At 47.3% G+C, this 25,803-nt stretch overlaps 1 protein-coding gene across 1 annotated transcript in view; it reads left to right on the forward strand.

The window, feature by feature from the left end:
• The first annotated feature begins 12,307 nt into the window (after positions 1-12,307).
• SRRM4 (serine/arginine repetitive matrix 4) overlaps positions 12,308-25,803 on the forward strand; it is a 166,864-nt gene continuing 153,368 nt past the window's right edge. The window contains exon 1 of the mRNA XM_008272320.4: positions 12,308-13,567. Coding sequence (XP_008270542.2) covers positions 13,437-13,567 — 131 coding nt within the window. The 5' untranslated portion in view covers positions 12,308-13,436. The remainder of the gene's footprint in view (positions 13,568-25,803) is intronic.

Consider the following 25,803-nt stretch of genomic DNA (forward strand, 5'->3'; position numbering starts at 1 on the left):
TGAGGTGCTCGTGGTGCGTCTATGCCAAATATGGATTGCGGGTGAGCAAAGGCGCTAGGCTACACAGTTCTGCACCACAAGGCTGTCGAGTCAGAAGCCAGAAAAACCGTGTGTGACCTTGCAAAAGGAACAATCAGGCTATCAATCAGGTTAATGTAGCAATAAGATGTGAATTCTACGTCAGGATTTTTGCTGCTTCTTTCTCTCACCTCTTATTTATTATTTGCACTTTTAAAAAAACAGCATGGGGTGGGCATTTGGTGAAATGTTTGTCACTGCCTGAGATGTGCATTCCCATGTGTGAGTGCCAGCTTTACTTCTTCTTCTTTTAAGGGTTTATTACTTGCTTACTTACTTACTTATTCATTTGAAAGACAAAATGATGGGGTGGGGAGATGGGGGAGAGACAGAGAGAGAGAGAGAGAGAGAGAGAGAGAGAGAGAGAGGAGTTATTCTACCCACTGGTTTGCTCCTCAAATGGCCTCAATGCTTGGAGCTGGGTCAGACGGAAGCCAGAGGGCCCAGAACTCTATCCTGGTCTCCTACATGGTGTCAGGGGCCCACGTACTTGGCCATCATCTGCTGCCTTTTCAGATGCATCAACAGGGAGCTGGACTGGAAGCATAGTAGACAGGGCTTGTATCAGGCACTCTGATGTGGGATGTTGACATTGAATGCTGATATTAACCAGCTGTACTGTAACAGCAGCTGCCCCTGTCCCCCACCCCCACCCCGACCTCCACTGCTGATCCAGTCTCTTGATAATGCCCACTGTGGCAGCAGGTGGTGGCCCAAGTATGGGAGCCACTTCCACTCACAGGATAGATTGAATTCCTGGCTTCTGGATTTAGCCTGGCCCAGCTGTGGCCATTGTGGACGTTTGGGGAGTAAACCAGCATATAGAACATCTCTCCCTGTTTGTCTGTCTCTCTGCCTAATAAATAAATAAATAGTGGAGTGATTTTCAAATAAAAAAATTTAATGATAGGACAAAGCCTAAAAACTGTTTAAAATTACCTTTGGAGAGGAAGAGAACAGGGTAGACAAGACAAGGGTATCTAGACTTGTCTGAATATACGTTTTGGTAGTTTTGACTTTAGAGACAAATATTTTGCACAATTAAAGAAATAAAGTTATCTTAAAAACTAATTTTAAGAGATTAATAGTAAAAGTAAATAAATAAACTTTAATGTGATTCTGTTTTAACTGACTTTAAGACATAGTCATTTGAGTATGTACGTTCACGTGACAAGCCTGATTTCAGTAATCAAGTGGTAGTGTAAGTGTGGTCACTCTAAAGTGTGTGTGTGTGTGTGTGTGTGTGAGTATGTGTGTCATCTGACTAGGAGATTAGTAATTATATTGTCACTGAGTGTAGATTTTGTGTTCACATGGAGACACAAATGTAGGGTTTACGAGGTTGAAGAATAACCTATAGTCATAGAGATGCAAGTAGAAATTCATAATATATATATTTGGTCTTTTTTTTTTAAAGATTTCTTTATTTGGAAGGCAGAATTACAGAAAGGCAGAGGTAGAGATAGATAGATAGATAAGTAGATAGATAGTCTTCCATCTGCTGGTTCACTCCCCAAATGGCCACACCAGCCGGAGCTGAGCCAATCCAAAGCCAGCAGCCAGGAGCATCCTCCTGGTGTCCCATATGGGTACAGGGGCCCAAGGACTTGGGCCATCTTCCACTGCTTTCCCAGGCTACAGCAGAGAGTTATATCAGAAGTGGAGCAGCCAGGACTTGAACCAGTGCCCATATGGGATGCTGGCACTGCAGGTGGCTGGTTTACTCGATATGCCACAGCGCTGGCCCTTATATTTAGTCTTAAGATACAATCTCCTAGAACTATCGACTAGTCTAAAAAAAATCTTGAAAACGAAGACCAGCTACTTCAGTAGCACTGAGAAATTCTGGCACCTCCTAACAGGAGCCAGTGCCATTTGGAGAAATGGCCGACTCCAGGTGTGGGTCAGCAAGTTTACAAGTTAAGCATGGAACATCTTGACACCTCAGAAAGCAAGAAAGCCTTTAAAGGGCTTCTAGCCCATGCCAAAGGACCCAAGAGTCAATTGAATAGGCTCTGCTAGCTAAAGGTAGAACAATTTATGCACCCATGAGGGTTATAACAACAATAATTAAAGGATATCAAATATATCTGAGTCATTGAGTTCATCTGGAAGATTAAAGCACCAACAAACAATCAACTCAGTGATACCTTACATGGATGCAAGTATCCAAACTTGTTATTTTATAAACCAGGAACTAAAGGCAAAGACTGAGTATTTATCCTGTTTTTTCTATACAAATGGCTTCCTGAGTTACACAAATAGTTGATGAGAGACAGTTCTTTATAGAAATATTTGAGCAAATACATAAAAAATAAATGGTAGACTAGAATATCTACCATTTGCAACCCCTAGTAAATACATAAATCAGGCAATGATCTTCAGTGTCAGCTAACATCACAAGAAAGAGAAAACCACGTATTATTAACCTCCTGGTGGAATTTCTGTTGATCCTAAATCTGATGAAGCCTCCAGCTCTTACCACCACTTAACAGGAAATAGTGCAGAGAAACATGTTATCAACGCCACAGGCATGCAAAATCAGCAAAATACTGATTATGGGAAACTCAACGAGAGTCATGTTGTTTTTATAAGGAAGAAAGAAGACAGAGTTGGCCGGTGATGTAGCAGGTGAAGCAACGTCTTAGGACACCTGTACCCTATCAGAATGCCAGTTCAAGTCCCAGCGACTCTCTTCTGATCCAGCTTCCTGCTGATGTAGTCTGGGATGGATGCATTGCTTGATGGCCTAGTAATTGGGTTCCTGACATCCACATGAGAGACCTGGATGGAGTTTATGGCCTCTGGCTTTGGCCTGGCCCAACCCTGGTTGTTGTTGGCATTTGGGAAGTAAACCAGTGATGAAAGATTTCCATCTTTCTGTGTTTCTTTCTGTCACCCTGCCCTTCAAGTAGATGAAAATAAACAGATAAACATAAAAATGTTCTAAATAATGGTGACCTAGAGGTGGAATGTTCACATGGGGTTGGCGACAAGGGAAGCTTAGGTCAAAGGATACTTAAGGAGACAACCCCAACCACAATGTATGGTTCATTTTTGAATCCAAGCTCAAACCAACCAACCAACCAACAATACACAAACACTTCACAGACAGCTGGGAAAAGTAGACATTGAATATTTGATAAGAAAATCATTAATTTTGTCCAATATGATAAGACTGCAGTTATGCTAAAAAGATTTTATATTTTAAAAATACATCCTGTAGTATACAACAAGACTAATACAATGTCTTAGACTTGCTTCAAAATAATTTAGTAGTGTGGAAAGTGGGTCAGGATCTAGATGAGCCAAATTAATGATGTATTGATAATTGTCAAAATTGGACAGCAGGTACACAGTGACTTGTTGTGCTATAATTTTTACATATTTTTCTATAATTTTACTATAATTTAATATTTATAATTTTTCTATAATTTTTACTTTTGGTAATGTTAGACTCTTCCTTTAAAAAGTGCCTCATTTGGCATCTCAAAACCAGATTTCAGGACATACTACAGGGCAGTTGTAATCAAAACAGCATGGTACTGATACAGAAACAGATGGATAGACCAATGGAACAGAATTGAAACACCAGAAATCAACCCAAACATCTACAGCCAACTCATATTTGATCAAGGATCCAAAACCAATCCCTGGAGCAAGGACAGTCTATTCAATAAATGGTGCTGGGAAAACTGGATTTCCACTTGCAGAAGCATGAAGCAAGACCCCTACCTTATACCTTACACAAAAATCCACTCAACATGGATTAAAGACCTAAATCTACGACCTGACACCATCAAGTTATTAGAGAACATTGGAGAAACCCGTCAAGATATTGGCACAGGCAAAGAGTTTCTGGAAAAGACCCAGGAGGCACAGGCAGTCAAAGCCAAAATCAATTATTGGGATTGCATCAAATTGAGAAGTTTCTGTACTGCAAAAGAAACAGGAGAGTGAAGAGACAACCGACAGAATGGGAAAAAATATTTGCAAACTATGCAACAGATAAAGGGTTAATAACCAGAATCTACAAAGAGATCAAGAAACTCCACATAAACAAAACAAACAACCCACTTAAGAGATGGGCCAAGGACCTCAATAGACATTTTTCAAAAGAGGAAATCCAAATGGCCAACAGGCACATGAAAAAATGTTCAAGATCACTAGCAATCAGGGAAATGCAAATCAAAACCACAATGAGTTTTCACCTCACCCCGGTGAGAATGGCTCACATACAGAAATCTACCAATAACAGATGCTGGCAAGCATGTAGGGAAAAAGGGACACTAACCCACTGTTGGTGGGAATGCAAACTGGTAAAGCCACTATGGAAGTCACTCTGGAGATTCCTCAGAAACCTGAAGATAACCCAGCCATCCTACTCCTTGGAATTTACCCAAAGGAATTTAAATTGGGAAACAAAAAAACGGTCTGCACCTTAATGTTTATTGCAGCTCAATTCACAATAGCTAAGACCTGGAACCAACCTAAATGCCCATCAACAGTAGACTGGATAAAGAAATTATGGGATATGTACTCTTTAGAACACTATACCGCAGTAAAAAAACAATGAAATCCAGTCATTTGCAACAAAATGGAGGAATCTGGAACACATCATGCTGAGTGAAATAAGCCAGTCCCAAAGGGACAAATACCATATGTTCTCCCTGATCGGTGACAACTGACTGAACACCAAAAAGGAAACCTGTTGAAGTGAAATGGACACTATGAGAAACGGTGACTTGATCAGCATAGCCCTGACTGTTAATGAACAACTTAATACGTTATCCCTCTTCGTATTTTTTTTTTGTCTGTTCTACTTAATACTACTGGTTTAATTCTGTAATTAATACACAGTTATTCTTAAGTGTTGAAATTTAACTGAAATGTGATCCCTGTTAAATATAAGAGTGGGAAGAGATGTACAATTTGGGACATGCTCAAGCTGACTTTCCCCAAATGGTAGAGTTAGAAACATACCAGGGGATTCCAATTCAATCCCATCAAGGTGCCATGTACCAATGCCATCTCACTAGTCCAAGTGATCAATCTCTGTTCACAATTGATCATAATGAAAGGACTAAGAGTCAAAGGGATCACATAAACAAGTCTAGTGCCTGCTAACACTAACCGATGGAATAAATAAAGGGGAGAGAGATCCAACATGGGAAGCGAGATACACAGCAGACTCATAGAATGGCGGATGTCCTAAATAGCACTCTGGCCTCAGAATCAGCCCTAAAGGCATTCGGATCTGGCTGAAAAGCCCATGAGAGTATTTCAGGCATGGAAAGCCAAGACACTCTGGCACACACACACACACACACACACAAAAAAAAAAAAAAAAAAAAACAAAAAAAAACAAAAAAAAAACTAAATGAAAGATCTCTGTGAGTGAGATCCCAGTGGAAAGAACAGGTCTTCAAAGAAGGAGGTACCTTTCTCTGAAGGGAGGAGAGAACTTCCACTTTGACTATGACCTTGTCTAAATAAGATAAGAGTCAGAGAACTCAAAAGGCTTCCATAGCCTTGGAAACTCATGACTGGAGCATAGGGAGATTACTGATGCCATAAACAGGAGTGTCAATTTGTAAAGTCAACAACAGGAGTCACTGTGCACTTACTCCTCATGTAGGATCTCTGTCCTTAATGTGCTATACATTGAGATTTAATGCTATAATGAGTACTCAAACAGTATTTTTCACTTTGTGTTTCTATGTGGGTGCAAACTGTTGAAATCTTTACTTAATGTATACTAAACTGATCTTCTGTACATAAAGAAAATTGAAAATGAATCTTGATAAGAATGGAAGCGGAGAGAGAGTGGGAAAGGGGAGGGTTGCGGGTGGGAGGGAAGTCACTGCGGGGCAGGGGGGAAGCCAATGTAATCCATAAGCTGTACTTTGGAAATCTATATTCATTAAATAAAAGTTAAAAAAAAGTGCCTCACTTATTTTTTAACAAATGTCCCTAAAGAGGACATTTTAGAAGTGACAAATCCGTATTCTATCCAATATTGGAAGGTAAGAATTACAATAAATCGAAAGCAAAGCTACATTATTAAATTATAGTTGTCCCAGCCTCTGAGACATGTGTTCAAGACATTTTCAGAAAATCAAGGCATGAAGATTTATTTCTGGGAGTAATGTAATGATGAGAAAGAGAGTGGAAAAATGAGTAAGTTTCTCATCTTAGACCACATGTTCTGAGGTTATTTAGTGCTCTGTCTTCCTGGATATCGCCTGCATCATTCTTAGGAGCACCAGTAGGATTCAGTAGCACCTCACCAGATTTTTTAATTATTATGGCAGTTACTTTTTTCAAAAAACTATTTCCTGTTTTAAAAAGGACTGGAAGGGGGGAAGTTTTGTTGAAAAACCAAGAACAGGACTCAAAGAGTCACATTTTGTTGTATGGGACACTCTTCCATCACTAACCCCATCTCCCCTACATCCCTCCGTCACCCTGTTTGCTGAGTGTCAGCCCCCTGCTTGCCTGCACCCACTCTTTCCCAATGTGTGGTCTGTGGCATCCTGAACCCTCTCCCGGAAGTGCCACCGCCCCCATCCCCTGCCCTGGGCCTCTCATTCTTGAGTTTCAGCTTAATGCAACACTGCCATAGAGACTTTACCTCCTAGGCTCAGACTAGTTGCTTCCCCAACTACCCATCTTCACATCATTTCTCCTTTGAAGCATAGTTTTAAAAAATGATTTGTTAATTTGACAGAGCCACCACCAACCCCACCTGTTCTATAAGCTCCAGGGAAGCATGGCCCATTTTGTCCTCATCAGAGAGCTGTGCCCAGTACACACTGGCACATGGGCGGATGCCATTTTTGTCCATAAATCACATCAGGGGCATTATATTAAAATGAATCAGTGGAGACTCTGCAAGTCAGATTGATTGGGTTTATGTGTTGGTGCTGCCTTTTTTGGAAGAGCTTTTTTTTTTTTTTTTTTTTTTTTTTAAATTACTCATTTGAAATGGGGAGAGAGAGACAGGGTTTACTCCTCAGATGCCTACAACAGTTGGGGCTGGGCCAGGCTGAAACCCAGAGCCCAGAACTCAATCTACATCTCTTATACATGTGGCAGAGACCCAAGGACTTGAGCTGTCACCTGCTGCCAGCCAGGGTATGCATTAACAGGAAGCTGGAATTGGAAGCAGAGCCAGGACTCAAACCCAGGCACTCGCATTATGTGATATGGGCATCCCAGTGGCATCTTAACTGCTGCACAAAACACCTGCCCTTTGGCTCCACCTTTTACTGGCTCTATATCCATGGACAAGTTATTCAATTGTCTGTGTTTCAGTTTCCTTTTCTATAAAATATGGTTAATGGTAGGACCTAGTCCTTAAGATTGTGAGAACATTAAATGAGCCAATATTTGTGAGGTACAATACCAAGTACCGCATGTACTGTTAGCTATTAATACTACTGTATTACTATTATATATAGAGTATTGTTATGTATAATACACATATAATACACAGAAAATGTAGTCCTTTTCTCTCCTTAGCCCACAGTGTAATGAATACCCACAATACCAGTAAGTGCATTGTGAATGTTAGATAGTTATATATAAGATGTGAATATAAAACCATGCCTGTTGCCAGTAAGGTAGGGTAATATGAACATTGCTATAGACAAATTCATATTTACTTATTATACCAGTACTTATTGAACTGCTACTATGTGATAATCCAGTATCAGACATTGGTGATCCAAGCACAATTAGATATAAAGTATTCTTTTAAGGGTATAACAAGTCAACATTATGACAAGTAACCATAAGTAAATTAGAGGCCTCCCACAGCTCCAGGGAGGCCCAAGATAGGGAATATTTTTGTTGTGAGCATGGAAGGGTAGGAATGGAACAGGTCAGACTTCTGAGATGATGTTTTAACAGGTGAGGTGTCGAGGGATGAATAGGAGTTTCTCAAGTGGACAGTTTTCAGTGACTCAGAGTCATGCAATAGAATGGAACATGTGAGGACATGATGAGTCATTGGAGTGACTAGAGGGTGAAGTTCAAGGACAGAGATGTATCAGATCATGAGAACTTTGTGAGTAATGCAAAGGATTAGGCAGGCACTGTGCTACTTTGCGGGTGTCAGTGAAGACTTCTCAGCAGAAGAAAGTTATTAGGGAAAATTGGAGTAAAGTTGAATAAAAAAAGTTTGTAAGTATGGGGAGCGTGTAAGCAGAAGTTGAACTTTCTGGAGGTCACTTAGATAGCTGGTGCAATTGTTCTGGGGAGGAACGGTCCCTTTATCCAGGACCTGCCACTGGGCAGCTCCCAGTCCAGACTCCTTCCTTCTTCTCCCAGCTGAAATTTGGCAGCTCGGTTACCTTCAACACGTATCAGTATGGTAGCCGTGGCGAGTCCTAGCCCGTCCTGCCAACTACCTATGAAATACCAGAGTGCTCTCCTCTCTAGGAAGAACCAGCCAAGTTGCTTTTGCTACTCCTCCAAGAGCAGGGTGGAGAGGATGGAGGCTCCGAAAGAAGCATCTGTTGTGCCATAAATAGATGTGTAGAATAACAGGCAACTGTGGGTGTGCACACAACCTGTAGATGGGGCGATCACAAGTGTGCACTCAGCTAATGTTACAGTCCTCATCCTGCTGCTGGAAGTCAGAAGAGCCTGGGCTGTAGGACGAGACAAGTCTGGGTTTAGGACTGGACTCTACTGTTTGCTAGCTATGTAACTCTGGGCAAATCATTCAACCACTCTGAGACTCAGTTTCCAGCTCTGCAAAAATTGGCAACAATTCTTCCTTTCTCCTAAGTTTGTTTCTCCGATGAACTGGGATTATATCTATCAAGGGTTTGGCACACATGGTGCCTAGAACATAGAATATAGTAACATATATTTGATGAGAACCTAGTGTTATTACACCAGACAGCAATGAACATATTTGTCTTGTAGAATCTCTGGAACTAGGCAACCAGGGCAGGAGGATCCCTGGCTCACCCCTGGTATTCTAGGGACATTCGCAGAAATGCATGTCTGTGTTCCAGAAGAAGAACAAACAATAAAGAGCGGTGTGGGGTTCAAATTAGATGCGAGGTAGAACTTTCAAAGAGTGACGACTGGTAAGTCCTGAGTAGTGCAGTCATTTTTTTCCTCCCTAAGTATTTATATGAGGAGATACAGAATCTTATGATTTGAATTGGGTTAGCATGATCCTGTTGTTGGTCTCATTATCATATTTTCCATTGTCTCCATAATTACTTGAATCTTTCACAATTCACTGGACGTTTAGAAATGGGTGCAGACTGCCAAGTTTCCTGGTGTCCCCTGATGCTGGTGGATAATGATTATCCCCATTGCACTCAGAGATGTCCTAGACACGGACAGATGAAGGGATTTACCCAAAGTGACCCAGTGCTGTTAGTGAGGTGAGATTTGAACTGCCCCAGGAGGAGGAGCAGCTATTTTTCTGATCGGGGGGAAGAATGCCTAGGAATCCCATTAGTTCCTGCTTTGGAGTGTTTCGATTTGCAAATCTTGGAATCGCTTCTCCTAGACTCCTGCTTTTTAAATGAGAGAAGGATACCAACCTGGTGAGGAAGTTCCCTCTGAGTGTGGTTGGCAAAATGACTTCATCTGGGAGGCCAGTTCCCACCCATCAGTCATGGGTCTCTTGAGAAGGATTCTGAGGCTAGGTCCTAAAGAGTTCTGTGATGGATTAGTGATGTCTTCCACTGGCCGAGTACAGAGGAAAGCAGCATTTGTGCCATGTGTGTATAGTCACCAGCCGGCATGTTGATAGGTCTCAGGTTATGCAGTGGGCCGGCTTGCACCTGATAAAATGAGAGAATTATCCTGAATGAGTGAGACACGAGATGGTTATATTTTCATCAAGAAATAGAGGAGATGGAAGTTGAAGCTGCATTGGAGAAGCCAGACCTAAAATTGAAGTCACTGATAAGGTAGAAAGGGGACAAAAGGTAAAGATGAAAGACCAGAAAATGAGTCAGACTTGAGCTCCTTTGGGAGGGAGCCCTGTCCGTTTACCTCTGGACTCTGTCTCTAGCTCTGAGACTGACCAAGATCCTGGACATCTGGGAATGATTACTGAACTGAATTCTAGCAGGTGATGATTCCAACAGCAGCAGCCGTCACAGCTGCCGTTGAGTGGGTGCTTGGTATGAACCAGAAACAGTACAGAGTATTACCAGTAATGTTGCATTTAATCATCACAGAAGCCGCAGGAAATGTGTACTCATGTCTCCATTTTTCAGATGGGAAAACTGAGGCAGGGGTTAGTTACCAGGCCAAGATCACCCAGCTAACAAGGGCTGAGCATCCTACCCGAATTGTGTCTGACTCCAGGGGCCACGCTCTTAACTCAACTGATGATAGGTATTCCTTAGTAAACTGTGTTCTACAGCCTCACTCCTTCCACCCTCGCAGCTAGTCCATTTAAACACAGGGTATTATTTTTTATAGCAGCTTCACGTTGCTGATAAAGAGACTGAGGCATAGACGAGTCTCTCCTCTGGAATCACACAGCTAGGAAATGGCAGAGCTGGAATCTGAACCAAGAAGCCTGACTTCCAGCCCTGAGCTTAATCCTGGAGACTCCCCACTGAGAAGTCCCAACATTGTGTGCTTCTAAGTGTGTGCTCATTGGCATCTGAGAGTTTTCACACAGCCTCACCCTGGGATAAGCCTAATGTCCCAAAGATTCCCACTCCCGAGCAAAAACAGAAACTACTTTTTCACAAACTTCCTTTGTTCCCTGCAGAATCACCTTAGACAAGTCCCTTCAACTTCCTCATCCATTTTTTTAAAAAAGATTTATTTTATTTATTTGAAAGGCAGAGTGACATAGAGAGACAGAACGGGAGGGAGAGACAAAGCCATTTTCCACCCACTGGTTCACTCCCCAAATGGACACAGCAGCCAGAAGCCAAGAGTTTGGAATGTAGTCCAAATTATAATCCAAATCCCCCACGTGCCTGGCAGGGGTCCAAGTACCTGAACCATCTTCTACTACTTTCCTGGGCACAGTAGCAGGGGGCTGGACCAGAAGTGGAGCACTCTGGGACTCAAACCTGAACTTCCATGGGATGTCAGCGGTGGGCAGCTAAAACCTGCTGTGCCACAGTGCTGGCCCGACTTGCTCTTTTTAAAAGAAGCAGCTTACTTGGCTGCTGTGGGATTCAAAAGGAGAATTGTGCAAATGGAAACTTTGTCAAGATTCTTGCAATTAGGCTTGGAGATGCTGATTGATCTTGTCAGGCAAGATCCCACCTACTGCAAGTGACTCAGTACATACCCTAAACATCAGGTAATAACTAAGGATAGTTTAAAATATCCCAGGTCTCAACTGCATTTAAGCGATATCAGCTTCAGAGTGGGAAACAGGTCCTGAGTGAGGGAATTTATTTATTTATTTAGCAAGGGCTCCGGGTTGAGGGAGGTGGGGAAGAAGGGACGGTTATGGCGCGCCTAGATGCCTCCAAGAATCCCAGCCCTGACTGACCCTACCTCTCCAACAGAGAAGCCAACAAATGCATCTCTAGTTGTTGGCCAGAAGGGGTCAGTGCAGAGCGGCGCGCTCAGGGACTCCACAAACCCTGAACACAGAGGAACCCAAACGCACGCATGCTCTTCCAGACCAGCGCTAAGAATCGCCAGGTTTCTTCATCTTCCTCCTCGCCCCCCCCCCCCCCCCCGCCTCTTGCTCTTGCTCTTACTTGGCATCTATTTTCCTCTTCTCTTCCAAAGGATTGCAAAAGTTACCACTGGTGCCCCGGCAGGAAGCATGGGTTTTATTCACTGCTGTGGCTAGAACCAGGTTCCAGGGGCTTGGGCGCCTCTGAGACTCAGCGAGACCTCCTTCCCAGAGTTTACAGCCTGGCGGGTGGGAGGAAGGAACAACTCGGCTGAGATCCAAAGGCTCAAGGGAAAGATGAGCTGAGGGGGTCCTGGAAAGATCTCCTTGTCTTCAGGAGACCCCTAAGGAAAACGAAGAAAAAATTCTGCGCCGATCCTCTGTGGCTGGGGCTTATCCAGATCCTAGATCTCCGCTCGCTGGGCCCAGGTTCCAGCCAGGAGCGGGTGGAAGATGGGGAGGAACGACGGGAAAGTAACTGTCTCCCCACCATTGCCAAGGCTTCCCCTAAACGCTTTCTTTTCCATAACGTGCTTCTTTCGCCAGACCCACCCCCGCCCCCCAACCATGCTTAAGAAAGTAGCAGCCGCCGAATTCCCCAGGAGCGCCCCCTCCCCCGAGGGTGGGAGGGGCACCGTCCCCTTTGGAGGGAGTTGTCAGCAGGGACTCTGGACAGGCTCACTGCGAGGCACAAAAGAGACAGCCTTGACCGCGCCGCAGGCACAGATGTAGCGCCGCGCCCCTCTGCGGGCGGGGTCCCCACTCGGCAGATGGCGAGGAGCCGAGTCGCCGAGGGATTGTCCATCAAATGGCACTTTCTGGGTGGCGGGGACCTCGCGGCCCAGGCGCAGAGAGCACAGGGCTCTCCCTCCCCCTTTGCTGGCCTGGGCGGTGCCTCCTAGAAGCGTGGGGTGGGGTTGGGCCGGCAGGAGCGGGTAGGTTTAAGTTTTTTTACTTTCCCCTTCTTGGGTGGAGGATCCGCTCCAGGACTTGGGGAGGGGCTGGGAAGGGAGGTGGCTGGCGCCGAGCGCACGCCAGGATGGGGGTTAGAGGAGGAGGCCCGCGGTGATGGAGGAGGAGGGAGGGCTGAGAAGCGAAACCTGCTGCCTGGTTCGGGTCGCTGTGCCGGGATTGCTGCTCCGTGGGGTCAGCGCTGCAACTCTGTGGCCGCGGGGCCCTGGTGACAGGCGCACGCCCCGCCCTTTCTCCTCCCAAGACCTACGGGCTTTTGTTATGCAGATGGCGGCAGGAGGCTGAGCCAGAAGAGGAGGGGGTTGGCGGAGAGGAGGAGAGGGGGGAGGAAAGTGCAGCTCGCGCGACCAGCCTCCTGGTCCAACGTCACATTGTGCGAGAGACAAAACCCGGGCGCGCCGGAGCTCACACGCGCACGCACACACAGTCGACCCGGCCGCCTCTGCTCTCCCGGTGCTGCCTAGAGAGCCAGGCTTCCCGTCCCTTCCTGGGGCGCGCGGAGGCTCGCCAGCCCGGAGCAGCAGCCCGGCGCCAAGGCGGAGGGCGAGAAAAGCCGGCAGACGAACCTTTCTTCCCCACCGCCTGCCCAGGCTGGGCGTCCCATCCCCCGCCCTGAACTCCCAGCTCTCCCACCCCACCACTCTGGGTTTCAGGAGCACACCAAGCCGGGAGCCGGGCGTGCCCGCGTGGGGAATCCACGTTTCAGCACTTCGGACAGCGCCTGGGTGCCCCGGCCTGCTTGGGGTTGGTTATGGCGAGCGTTCAGCAAGGCGAAAAGCAGCTTTTTGAGAAGTTCTGGCGAGGAACCTTCAAAGCGGTGGCCACCCCGCGTCCCGAGAGCATCATTGTCGCCAGTATCACGGCCCGCAAGCCACTGCCAAGGTAATGACCTCCTTCTTAACATGGGGGGGGACCCTGAAGGTCCCCCTTTCTTTCTGGTCTCTGGCCTGAGCCCTGGGGGCCCTGAGGGTGGAGGCAGGCAGCTGGGCCAGGATGCCTGTCTTTTCATCACTATTGGGTATCCCCGCTGGAACACGGGAACTCATTGCTTGCGTGAGACGGAAGCTGGCGCGTCTCTGAGGGGAGCAACACTCAGTGGACCCATAGTCCCTATGCAAGGCGTTTGGCGTCTTACCGTGAGCAGTGCAGGTGGGGGTAGGACTTGACTGAGAAACTTTTCTTGCTATCACCGAGCTCAGCGGACCCCAGGGCAAAGGAGCGGCAGACCTGAGGTGGTGGTGGGGTGTTGTAAAGATGTGAAAAACAAGGACTGAATCCGTTCAGGCAGTGTTCAGACATAGCAGCACATTTCCATCCTTAGCTCAGAAACTAGCGAGCTCCGAATGTTTCGTCAAAAAGCCCATATGCTGTTCCCTCAAATACACCCCAAACAGCACCCTCCTCCACGCCTCTCTGGCTGCTGCTGAATTCTCTCCTCTCCAGCTTCCAAAACCAGGACTCTGAGCTCCAGAGTCAAGGAGGAGCCTTCCAAGATCGTGAAGATGATCCTGGGAGAGTTTTATTTGGTTTCTCAAAAAGAATCTATTTGCACTGAGCTTAGGGGTGAGAACGAATCCTTGGGTGGTGGCAAAAAAGGTGTGATGGAGGGGGAAACAGGCAGAAATGGAAGCAAGGCAGAAAGGGAGGAGGAGATGCAGAGTAGAAGAGAGAGAAGTTTGGGGGAGACAGAGGCATTCCAAGCCAGAAAAAAACTCAATGCTTTTCCTACATCATTCAATTTAGAGGAGTTTGGGGGTGGAAGGAAGAAGGCTGTGCCCTGTGTCAGGGAAAAATCAAGGCAGGACGAGAACTTGTCTTTTGCTGGTGTTGGTTGGACAAGCAGTTCAATGGAAGATAAAGAAGCAGTCCAGGATGGGAGAGGGGGCTGCTTGGAAAATGTATTATTCCTGGCAGGCTGCACTGGGGAGTATATTGCACACGTGTCTGGGGAAGTGCTTTGGACAGAATGCCTGTTCTGGGCACAACTAAATCTGAACTTTCTAGTAGGTGTAGGTTGGGAGACTGATGTGGAATTATGTCTGAAGGATCAAACCCACACTGGAGAACTTTTCCCAGGGCAATGGGGATGCTCACAGAGGTCTTTGGGAAAAATGGGTGTCCCATTTCAGGAAGGGGTGGGCAAGAAACACAGAGTATGGCAGGCTGCAGGCAGCAGCCAGTATTTATGGGTGGGAGGAAGGGGGCCCCCACTGAAACAGGCTTGAGGGGGGGGGCAGTAGCACCACATGCCATTAAAAGCAAGCGGATGCTTCTCTGCATGGAGGGAGGTTCTCTGTAGAGCGTTTTGACGTCAGCGGTTTTCTCCTCCTGGGTTCCTGCCATCCGTTCCACCTTTGGAGTGCACCGACTATTGGCAAATCAGGGGCTGCGATGGCCAAAGAAAATGCCCTTGGCGAAGGGACTAGGGGAAATTTCATTGGAAACTAGAAGCGTGGCATTTGATTCAGAGTCGTCCATCTATTTCAAGGTTCAGGGAGAGACGAGCAGACTCCCGGTGGTGTGCGAATTCAGAGAAGCGTGCCTCATGTCCACCCTCTCCCTTTGTTCATCTACTGCTGTCATTCCCTTTCCTTGGTGGTAGTCTCAACCCTGTGTATTGTCCACAAGATCTCCCAGCCCTTGTCCTTTGTGCTAATTCTGATTGAGTCTATGACTTTTCCAATAGCCACCTGCCTCTGCCCCTCCCCTGGTATCTTCACTTGGTGTCTTTTCAAGTCCTAGATCCCCTTGGAAACCATCCCTGAAATAAAAGTCTGAGCCCGTAAGTCCCCAATTTATATCATGCTGGAAGGATGCTGTTGGACACTTCTGTAACAGGCGTGGCCTCTCTGTAGAACACATTCCAGTTTTATAGCTGTTACTCCTGCCTCGGAGTAGAGAGTGAACAGGAAACATTTTCATCCAGGTCCTCCAAAAGAAAGAAAGTGGGGGTGGGTGGGAAGACTGTGTTTGAGTTGTCTTTTAACAAACTAGCTATGAAACCTGAATCATCTCCATTGTCGCCTCAGTCAGCCACATCCAGAGATGGCCAATTTCCACTTCCTTTGCAATGTTCTATACTTATTTCGGGATGAAAAGCACCGTGTTTCCACAGCAGAGTTCTTAGGAGGAATAAAGGACACAGGCACTGACACAGCGTCAGCAGAGCCCCCGTGGCTTCCTCTAGAGGCAATCCGGGGAGCTGGTCTCTTCTGAAATGTTGTTGAGTGAGTCAAGCCCAGCCCGAGGAGCTGTCTGCAGGAAGATGGGGGAGGGGAGGCGGTCCACCAGCCAGTTCTGTTGGTTACACACTTAATATCTGTTTGCAGGTGAGAGCTATCCCCCCCAACCCCGTACTGAACTTCCTCAGGATATTTTAAGTCTACCTCTAAAGATAATTCAGTACCGGGATAGAAGCCTACATTCAATTTGTTGATTTCATAGCAGTATGTATACATCATACAACTGTACTACAAGCAAAATCTGTCACCCTGAAGTCCCACTCCCTCATCTTCTCCCTCACCCCACCATGATGCCTCCTTGACAAGGCAGTAGCTTGATTATAAGATGGCAAGCACGGGTCTGACTCAGCTGTCAGAGTAGTATAGCAGAGTGGGAGACAGTATATTGTGGTGGTTAGGAGATCAGACTGGAGCATGAGACACCTGCATTCCTGTCTGGTTCTGTCATTTGCTAGCTGAGTCTCCTGAACAGGTGGCTCTACCTAGCTGAGCCTCTTTGTGAGCTTGAAAATGGAAGTAATAACAGTAGCTACCTCAGACGCCGAGCTGTGAAAATTGAATCAGGTAAAACAACCCCCCCCCCCATCCCAAACTTCATTCTACAATAAAGATTGGAATGTCCAAAAAGAAATTAACACTTCTTCAGTATTGTATTTCCCTTCTTACCCATTTCTCCCTCAAATTATAGAAACTATCAAAATTGTGAAATTTCAACCCCTGACAGCTACATTGGAGTTACCCACTTTGCATGGGGCAAGGTGGTCCCACAGCTCCCATCCCTGAGGGAAATGTTACCTGCTTTCTGTCCTCACTATCTCAGCTGGAGGAAGGGCTGGTAAAGAATTATCTGGATTTAGAATTGATTGGAACAAGGTCTTCACAGAGCATTCTTTTCATTTATGTAGAGAAGACCAGGTCCTGCTAGTCTAAAGAAAGCTCAAACTCCTTGAACAATCAAAATTTTAGTCCATTAGTTTCATCAAAACTATAGCAATGCTGCAATTTATAGTTCATATCAGGATGTCTTTAATAATGAAAATGGACTATTATTAGTAACTATTCCAGGATGGAAGTTCTAACAGGGAATATCCCAGGCATGCCAGTATGCATGGTCGCTGTCATCAAATCTCACACTCCACTAGTTGGAAGGGAACCAACACCGTTCCCCACGACGCCTGAGGTGTAGAGACGCCCCCTTTTTATGCCCACCGAGAGTGATTCATCATTGTGCCTGGCATGAACCTAACTCCCTTTGTTAATTGCTTGGTCTAGAAAAGTTTGTATCTCAGAAGTTTTGGCTCAGAGAAAAACCCAGTTAGTCTGAGGCCAGCTCAAACTTCAAGGATCTGATTGATTAACAATAATAGCTGGGGACTTAATGAACATGCAAGAATCATTTGAAATTAACCTGTCACTTGTTTGTGCCGGGTATGTGAGTGTTGGTAAAGGGCTAGAACTGCAGCCCCTTAAATAAACATTGTCCTTTATGATTCTTTTGGCAAGCAATTAATTTTCTTCGAAAAACCTTTCCATGCAGAATCACCCAGAAGCAGACATCAGCCCAGTCCCTGTCCTAAGGATCATAAATTCCAAACTATTGGAGATTTTACTGCATAAGGGGAAAGATGGCCAAATTGTAAGGCAGGAAAAAAAAAGGCTTTTGAACCGTTTTAATTCAAGACTCCCCATGGTGCCACAAGATCAGATAGCACATTTGTGCTGACTCTGTCCCCGGGAGCAGGATGAAGGGCTGTTGCGAGGTGACTTTTGACGACCTACAGTTGAGAGCCAGTGGACTGAGGGTCACAGAGGATGCTTGTCCTGACAATGAAAGAACATTTTCCTCTGGGAAGGGAATGTTACTGTTAAGTCACACCTTTCTCCTTTAGAGAGGTGAAATCTGTTGAATGGGGTACAGAGGTCAACACAAGGGTCACGTCTGACATTCTGCTGTGTTCATTTGGCAAGCAGGTTACCTTAGAGGGCCAGGAGGTGATAGATGCTCAGGGAACATCAGATGCACTGAGTGAGGGGACGTGGTCCAAACCCAGCAGTCGATGAGCTTGCTCCCAGCCCCACCTGCAGTTGTGACATTGGGGATTCCAGACAGTGCAGCCTGAAAGACACACACACACACACACACACACACACACACACGACTCTCCCTCTCAAAGGAGGGTCTCAAGATGTAGACGTCTGTCTCCGTAGATGGACATGCTGGCATGTAGGGGCAGGAGTTTGCATTATATGTCCCCTGGAGGTGCCTGCCAAGCCTGAGTCTCTGCCAGCACCACCCTACTCCAGGCCACTAGGAGGAGGAGGCACCCCTAAGGCCTAACTCCTGTTTTTTTTTTTGGTTTGTTTGTTTGTTTGTTTTTTTAAGATTTATTTATTTATTTGAAAGTCAGAGTTACACAGACAAGGAAAGGCAGAGAGAGAGAGAGAGATGTCTTCCATCTGATGGTTCACTCCCCAGTTGGCCGCAACAGCCGGAACTGCGCCGATCAGAAGCCAGGAGCTTCTTCCCGGTCTCCCACGTGGGTGCAGGGACCCAAGGACTTGGGCCATCTTCTACTGCTTTCCCAGGCCATAGCAGAGAGCTGGATGGGAAGTGGAGCAGCCTGGACTAGAACTGGCACCTATATGGGATGCTGGTGCTTCAGGCCAGGGCGTTAACCTGCTGCACCACAGCACCGGCCCCTGAAAGATATCCTTTCTTCTGGAGTGGCTGGATCTGCCTTTCTGAGAAATAGGAAAATTTGCAGGGGCTGAGCAAAACCAGAGCGCTTTCAAGGCTTGTTACTAAGATTTTCTCAGCGACATGAGAGGGTCTGTCTGAGCCATAGGTAGCCGAATGGTGAGTGTGTGCCCTGAAGCTGGATCTACTTGGGCTCAAATCTTGCTTTGCCCCTTGCAAGCCATGGGACCTACTAGCTGCTGCACCTCCATGTGCCTCAGCCTCCTCTGTCTGTGAAATACAGGGGCTGTCACAAGGAGTGAGATAACTCATGCAAGGAGTGTGACCCAGTGCCCAGTGTACGTCCTCATGGCTGTGACGTGAGCCACCCGTGGGGATGCAGAGAGGAGGGGACATTGAGCCCTTCACCTCCCAGGCTGCAGGTGTCCAGAGCTGACGCACAAAGTCCCAGACCTTGCCTCCTGACCACTCCACTGCCCTGCGTTCGGTTTTGAATATGCCTTGGTGTTCCCTAAACAGTCCTCAGAGGTCTACGGAGCTATTTTAAGACCCTGACAGATTCTGGAGGCCAAACAAATGCTTCCTTTTGCTGTTTGCAAACGTTGACTGGCTACATGACTCTTGGCAAGCAACTTGACCTTCTGCATCTTGGTTTTCTCATCCATAAAATGGGGCTAATAATAGCAGCCACCCCGCCAAGAGCTGTTGCGAGGGCTGAATGAACTAATTGATGCAGAGTGCTGTGTGGCACACAGTAAGGGCTCCATCAATGTTAGCTCTTACTGTTAATCATAAATTATGGCTTTTATTATCACTCCACGCCAGGCCCATCAGGGAGAAAACAATGAATGAGATGCAGCCTCTCCGTTTGAGGGCCTCAGTATTTACTGGCAAACATAGGCACAAATTCAAGCTGGTATGACGTAAATGAGACGGTCTTTAATACTAGAATGCAGGTCGGGAAACAGATGGAACAGTGGAGAGATCCTTGTGGAGGCATGGTGTGCCTCGCTTACAGTCAACACAGTTATCCCTAGTTATCTGATCTGTGAAATGGATGTGATTCTTTTATTGAATCCATTTTACCTATATACATGCAAGGAATCATCAGAAAGAATAAATCCTTTGCTCTTTGTAGGCTCCCAAAGATATTTTCTCAGTAGGAAAAAGCATCTTATACTTGTATTTATTTACTTTTTAAATTTATTTGAAAGTCAGAGAAAGAGAGACAGAAACAGAGAGGGTTTCCATCTACTGATTCACTCCCCAAATGCATACAAGAGCTGGAGCTGGGCCAAGCCAAAGCCAGGAGCCCAGAACTCAATCTGAGTCTCCCGCAGGGGTAGCCAGGACCCAAGTACTTGAGTCACCACCTGCTGCCTCCCAGAGTATGCAATAGCAGGGAGCCAGATAGGAAGCAGAGCAAGACTTGAACCCAGGCACTCCAATATGGAATAGGAATGTCCCAAACATCGCCTTAACTACCACTCCAAAGGGTTGCCCCAGAGAGAAAGCACCTGATTCTCTCCAGAGGGGCCACGTCCTTCCGGAGAACAGTGTGTGCTGACACAGGGGAGCCATGGAGTCCCCATCCCTTCTGTCACTGGCTCGAGGATACAGATTGCGGTGTGGGCCATTAGGTTTCCTGTCCTTCATGCTCCAGCTGCAGCTAATATGAATTCCAGTCTGCATTCTTTGAGCAGCCACCAATGATGGGGCATTCTAGTGAACCCGCTAGTGTTGAAGACAAAATGAACCACAGGCACGAATACCCAAAGTGGAGGAAGCTACATGTAGCTAAAAGGAAACAAACAAACAAACAAAATGAAGCTGCATTTCTCTGCATTTCTTCACTCATTGAACAACTCTGTTAAGTTGCTGCCCAACACAGCGGAGGACAGCCAAGGGGAAGTCCCCTCTCTTGCGGGGGGGAGGCAATGCTGGGAGGACCACGTGAATAAATATTTGGTGCTTCAAGAACAGAAGGTTCTGTTGGATACAGTGGTCAGGGACCTGGATGAGGGAGGGAGCAGGCTGGGAGGGGGTCACCAGGGGAAAAGGTCTGAGGCAGGGGGGACAGCAAGTGCCAGGGCCTTAAGGAGGAACCAAGCCTGGTGCATGGGAGGAGCAGCAAGGAGGCCAGTGTTGCAGAGTGAGGGAGAGGGACAGGGAGGATGGCGGGAGAGCCTTCCAAGACGAGGCCAGGAAACAGATGAGCCAAGCTGGGTGTCATCAGTCAGTTAAGGGCTTCTCTGGCTCCCAGCTCCTAGACCAGCGACAGAGGTGGTCCCAGGGCAGCCCCCGTCCTCCCAGGCAGGGTCCTGCTTCTCTTAAGGCTCCTCTTTCCTGGTGCTGATGCAGCCAGGGATGACTTTGAACAGCTTAGCTGTGTCAAAAGCTTAGCTGGGCCCCACCATGTGTTATGGGCAAGCATGAAATTTACAATCTGTCTGACTGTGATAAATCAGATTAGGAAACAGAAAAAGATACTTTTTAGACGTCCAAATAGCAGTGGTGAGTTTTGTCCCCACGGTTACGGGGGGGTGTAGTCTCTCTGTCTCATACCCATGCGTGCAAATGTGGGCTGTGGCTTGCACCTGTGGCAGCCCCCCTTCGCAGCACACCCTGGAAGCTACAGTCTGCTCTCGCTTGTGCTCTCTCCCCACTCTCTCTTCCTCCCCCTACCTCCATTTGAAATTTTGCTGAGGGAGCTTCCATATGCCACAGCCTGTGTGCGGAACTCCGTGAAATAAAACATTGAATTAAGATGTCATAGAGACAAAGCCAAACCGAATACAGGAACAATGCCGAACCCTAAAACAGTCATTAAGGAATTCATCTCTACGTGTGTCTGTTCAAAACAAATAGGAAGATCCACTGGACACAACTGCGGCTCATCCAAAGAGCCGCCTTGCTGCGGGATTCCCAGGGCTTGGATCCCACCTACAGCAGAAACATGGGTCAGTGTCCTTTGGCTTCATTAAAACTTACACTCAGGCGGGTGAGCTAGAATTTCACAAGACAGTTACCACTCCTGTGGGATGCGGAGTGCCATCTGGGCCCAAAGCGTGTGTGTTTATGGTGTGTGTGAGCACGGATTTGCAGTGGGGATGTGTGTGCCCAGCTCCTTACAGTGCCGTGTGCCCAGCTCAGTTCTGCCCTCCTGTGATAACTCCAGGATGGAGACATCTTCAAGACCCCATCTGACAGGTGAGAAAGCCGGGGCTTGGAGAGGAGCAGTGATGTGCTTGAGGACAGGTGGCTGCTAAGAGTCAGAGCTCTGGACTCTACACTGACAGTGAGCTGTGCACAGTGACAGTGACACCAGGAAGGTGAGCCGTGCTTTGTCCAAGGTCACGTAGGTTGGAAGGGACAAAACCAGGAACTGAACTCAGCTCTGCCCTGCTGGAAGTGGGCTCTCTCTCTACTTCTTATCACCAAGCTTTGGGTCTTAAGGCGATGGGTGCTTTCTCTTTTGTTTTGTTCATCATTTCTTATGTCCATTCAGCTTAGATGATTGTCGTTGGTATATCCCAATTTATACCACTCAGCCATAAAACCATGCCAGGCCCTCTTGTCCATCCACAGAACACCAGAAGAACTTCAAAAAGCAAGTCAGGCCATGTAAAGCTTCCCTCCCCAGCCTTGCACCGCTTCCCTATAGTTTTTAGCACGGGGAACAAACTCCCCTAAGTCTCCTCCCAGTCCTGTCCCTGCCAGCCTTCCCAAGATCATTTCTGCTCCAGCTGTGTCCCATTCCTTTTAGTCACTCGGATTTCCCACGTTCCTTCCTGCGGCAGGGCCTTTGCACATGCTGCAAGGGAAGTTCTTGCTCTCCTGGTGCCTGGGTTATGCCTACTCCCGTATAGAGGTCAGCCCATGCTGAAGACTTCCTTCCCCAGGGCTGCAGATCAGGCCACACCCACCCACCCACCCCACTTACGGACGTTCTTATCACTCTCCTCCGTGTGCTTAAGTTAGGCTGTGCCTTTCCTGCCAGAGGAAGCCTTGTGAGGACGGGGCTGTCTCTGGGCTCCTTCTTGTATCTCTTTCCCCTGACACACATCAGGGGACCAAACAAATGTAGGTTGAATGCGCACGTTGTAGCAGGCTCTGTGTAATACTTGCCGTGCCTAATCTTCTGAACCCGGTGGAATTGCTAATATTAAAAAACAGCAGTGTTGTTTCTTTTTGGAGTCACGGGAGAACCATCTGAACCACCGAGGGTGGGGGACTGTGTCTGCCTCATTTCTCATGGTATCCGAGTACCTAGTGCAGTGGCCCATGGCTGGTGATCGTTAATATTTGTTGAATGAATAATTAATGAGGACAATAAAGCCATAAGGACATTCTACAGACGAGTAAACTCAGAGACATGGAGAGGTGCAGCGTCAGGAGGGGAGAGCCATAGGGACCTCAGAGATCTCTCCGTTTCTTCATTGTACACGTGGGAGACTGAGAGAGATGTTTTGTAATGTGCTATATATGTGTGCATTGGAACAACAGTGCCTATTCTTTTATGAATAAATACATTCTCAACATTGCTTACTGAGAGAGAAATGAGCTTAAAAAACTTCAGTGTGCACTGATCTAGCTTAGCTCCTCTTTTTACTGATGGGGAGACCAAAATCCTCAAAGGGGGAGAGATTTACCCAACGTCTGTGACCCCCAAGTCTGCCGAGGTGAGCTGTGGGTGTAGTGAAGTGGTGTTTGCCTGATATCGTGGCTCCTGATGGCATCTGTCTGCTGTGACCCAGTCAGCAGACCCATGCTCTCTCTTACCCCCTTGGTGAGCTACAGCCCCCTGCCCCATCAGGGCCTCCTGTGGCACGTGCTACCCACTGACTGGTCTGGGAATCTCAATGAGCTGTCTGTCTGCACCCAGCCTGTGTCTGGCAGAGCAGGTGAGCAGCTCTTGCTGTCCCTGGGATCAGGTTTCAGAGTTTCCAGTGGATAAGGGGCTATTGTTCCATCAGCCTTCCTGCCCCAGCCTCCCTTCTACAGCCAGGTGGCAGGTGGTTCTGCAGCTCAGCTCACTGCCGGAGGAGGCAGGTGTCTGAGCTGTGGCACAGAACAGGTGCAAAGCCGCACTTGCCCTGTGGACAGTTGTCTGCAGCAAGGATAGGAGAGGCCACCATTGACACAGCACCGGTCAGTGGCCAGCTCCTTATAAACCAGCTCAATGTGTCATTGTGTCACCAGTCATAATGGGAGGGCAGCCAGAGGGGATCTTCAGAGAACTTCATTTTATAGATGGGGTGGGAAGGTGGGCAAGGACACAGAAAGAGCATGGACACTCCATGGTGTACCAGAAAGCTAATGCTAGAGCCATAGTGGAAACATGGGCTGCTCGACACCCAGTCCTGAGACACTGCCCTGCTCAGAGAGCCTAGAGAAGAAGATAGAAAACTGGACTTATTCTCACTTTACATGTGGGGTAAATGAGACTCAGGGATGTGAAGTTTTTTGCCTCAATTCAGACCATGAAATAATAGCCTCTGGCTGTTATTATTGCTGTTAAACAACTTCAATTGATCTCATCAGTCCTCACAGCAAGATCAGTTTTAGGTCTGTTTACAGATTAAGAAATTTACAGATTGGGGCCGGCGCCATGGCTCACTTGGTTAATCCTCCGCTTGCCGTGTCGGCATCCCATATGGGTGCCAGGTTCTAGTCCCGGTTGCTCCTCTTCCAGTCCAGCTCTCTGCTGTGGCCCAGGAAGGCAGTGGAGGATGGCCCAAGTGCCTGGGCCCTGCACCCGCATGGGAGACCAGGAGGAAGCTCCTGGCTTCGGATTGGTGCAGCGCCAGCCATGGCGGCCATTTGGGGGGTGAACCAACAAAAGGAAGACCTTTCTCTCTGTCTCTCTCACTGTCTTAACTCTGTCTGTCAAATAAATAAATAAAAATAAAAAACTTACAGATTAAGGTTAAGGTCTTATAACAAGGGGTCTGGAATAAGAGGCAGATATTTGGCATAGCAGGCAAGACACTGCTTAGGATGCCCACATTCCGTACTGGGGTATCTTAGTTCCAGTCCCAGCTCCACTTGTAATTATCAGCTCCTGTCTTTGTCCTGGACCACCCTTGGCCATTGTCAAAATTCTGGAGTGAACCAGCCAATGGCAGATTCCTCTCTCTCTCTCTCTCTCTCAAAATAAATAAATAAACACAAAAACTATATTTTTAACAGGAGACCTGGAATAAACTCCCAATCTCTTGACTTTGCATTTGGTAATCCACATTCCACTGGGTGGCAACGTCTGATCTCAAGAGCTTGTGCACTGAGCCTGGATCCTCCAGGCAAGGGAGGGAAAGGCATGAGCAAGCCTGGCCATGACCTAGGCTGCACTGCCTGAGACACCCCACTAAGCCCCCTCCTTCCCATGCCCCGTACCGTGGCAGGTGCCAACGTTATTCCCTCTCTGGCTGCCCCAGTGCGTGCTGAACCTTCCTTCCTGAGTGGGCGTCTCTTAGACATCCCTTTTAGTGGCCTTGGGGGATGGAGGCCCCTGCCAAACTGAAGGGGGGACCCAGAGCTCAGGAGTCCTAGGAAGCAAACATCAAGCCTCCTACTCATCACAGCAGGGCCAGATTGAGGGAGAACAGGCCCCATACAGCAGTGGGAGGGCTGTGGTCAGGAAATCGTTCTTCCTGGAGGAGGGGTGGTCCTGGTTACGTACAACTCCAAAGAGGAAGTGCAGGGTGGCTTCTAGGAAGCATAGGAGTGACCTAAAGAGTGTTTATCCCTGCCCTCCCTAAGACCTCCTTTTGTAGAAGGAAACTAGCCCAGAGTGGTTCAGACACTTGCCTAACATCTCAAGCAATCAATGCCACTGGCCATCAGTGTGCAGGAGAGCACTTGTGGGTTTTAGGAAAGAGAAAAAGAACTAAAATGATGGCTGCCTGGTGGCCAGGCCCATCCACACCCCCAGAACACTGGCTGTTCTGCCACGATCAATAGCATTCATGTCCTTTTAACAAATCAACTCTCAAACAGTCCTCACCAAGTACACCTAGTTGCTCTGGTTTTCCGGGGAACTTGGGCTAACGCTGCCACCATTGGAACTCCCACCGTGTGGCTTATGGAAGATAACATTCAAACAACCCTGGTGGGGTGAGCATTTGACTTAACAGTTAAGGTGCCCATGTCCCAACTAAGAGTGCCTGGGTTTGATA

Source organism: Oryctolagus cuniculus, chromosome 21 (genome assembly GCF_964237555.1).
Source record: "Oryctolagus cuniculus chromosome 21, mOryCun1.1, whole genome shotgun sequence".
Taxonomy (NCBI): domain Eukaryota; kingdom Metazoa; phylum Chordata; class Mammalia; order Lagomorpha; family Leporidae; genus Oryctolagus; species Oryctolagus cuniculus.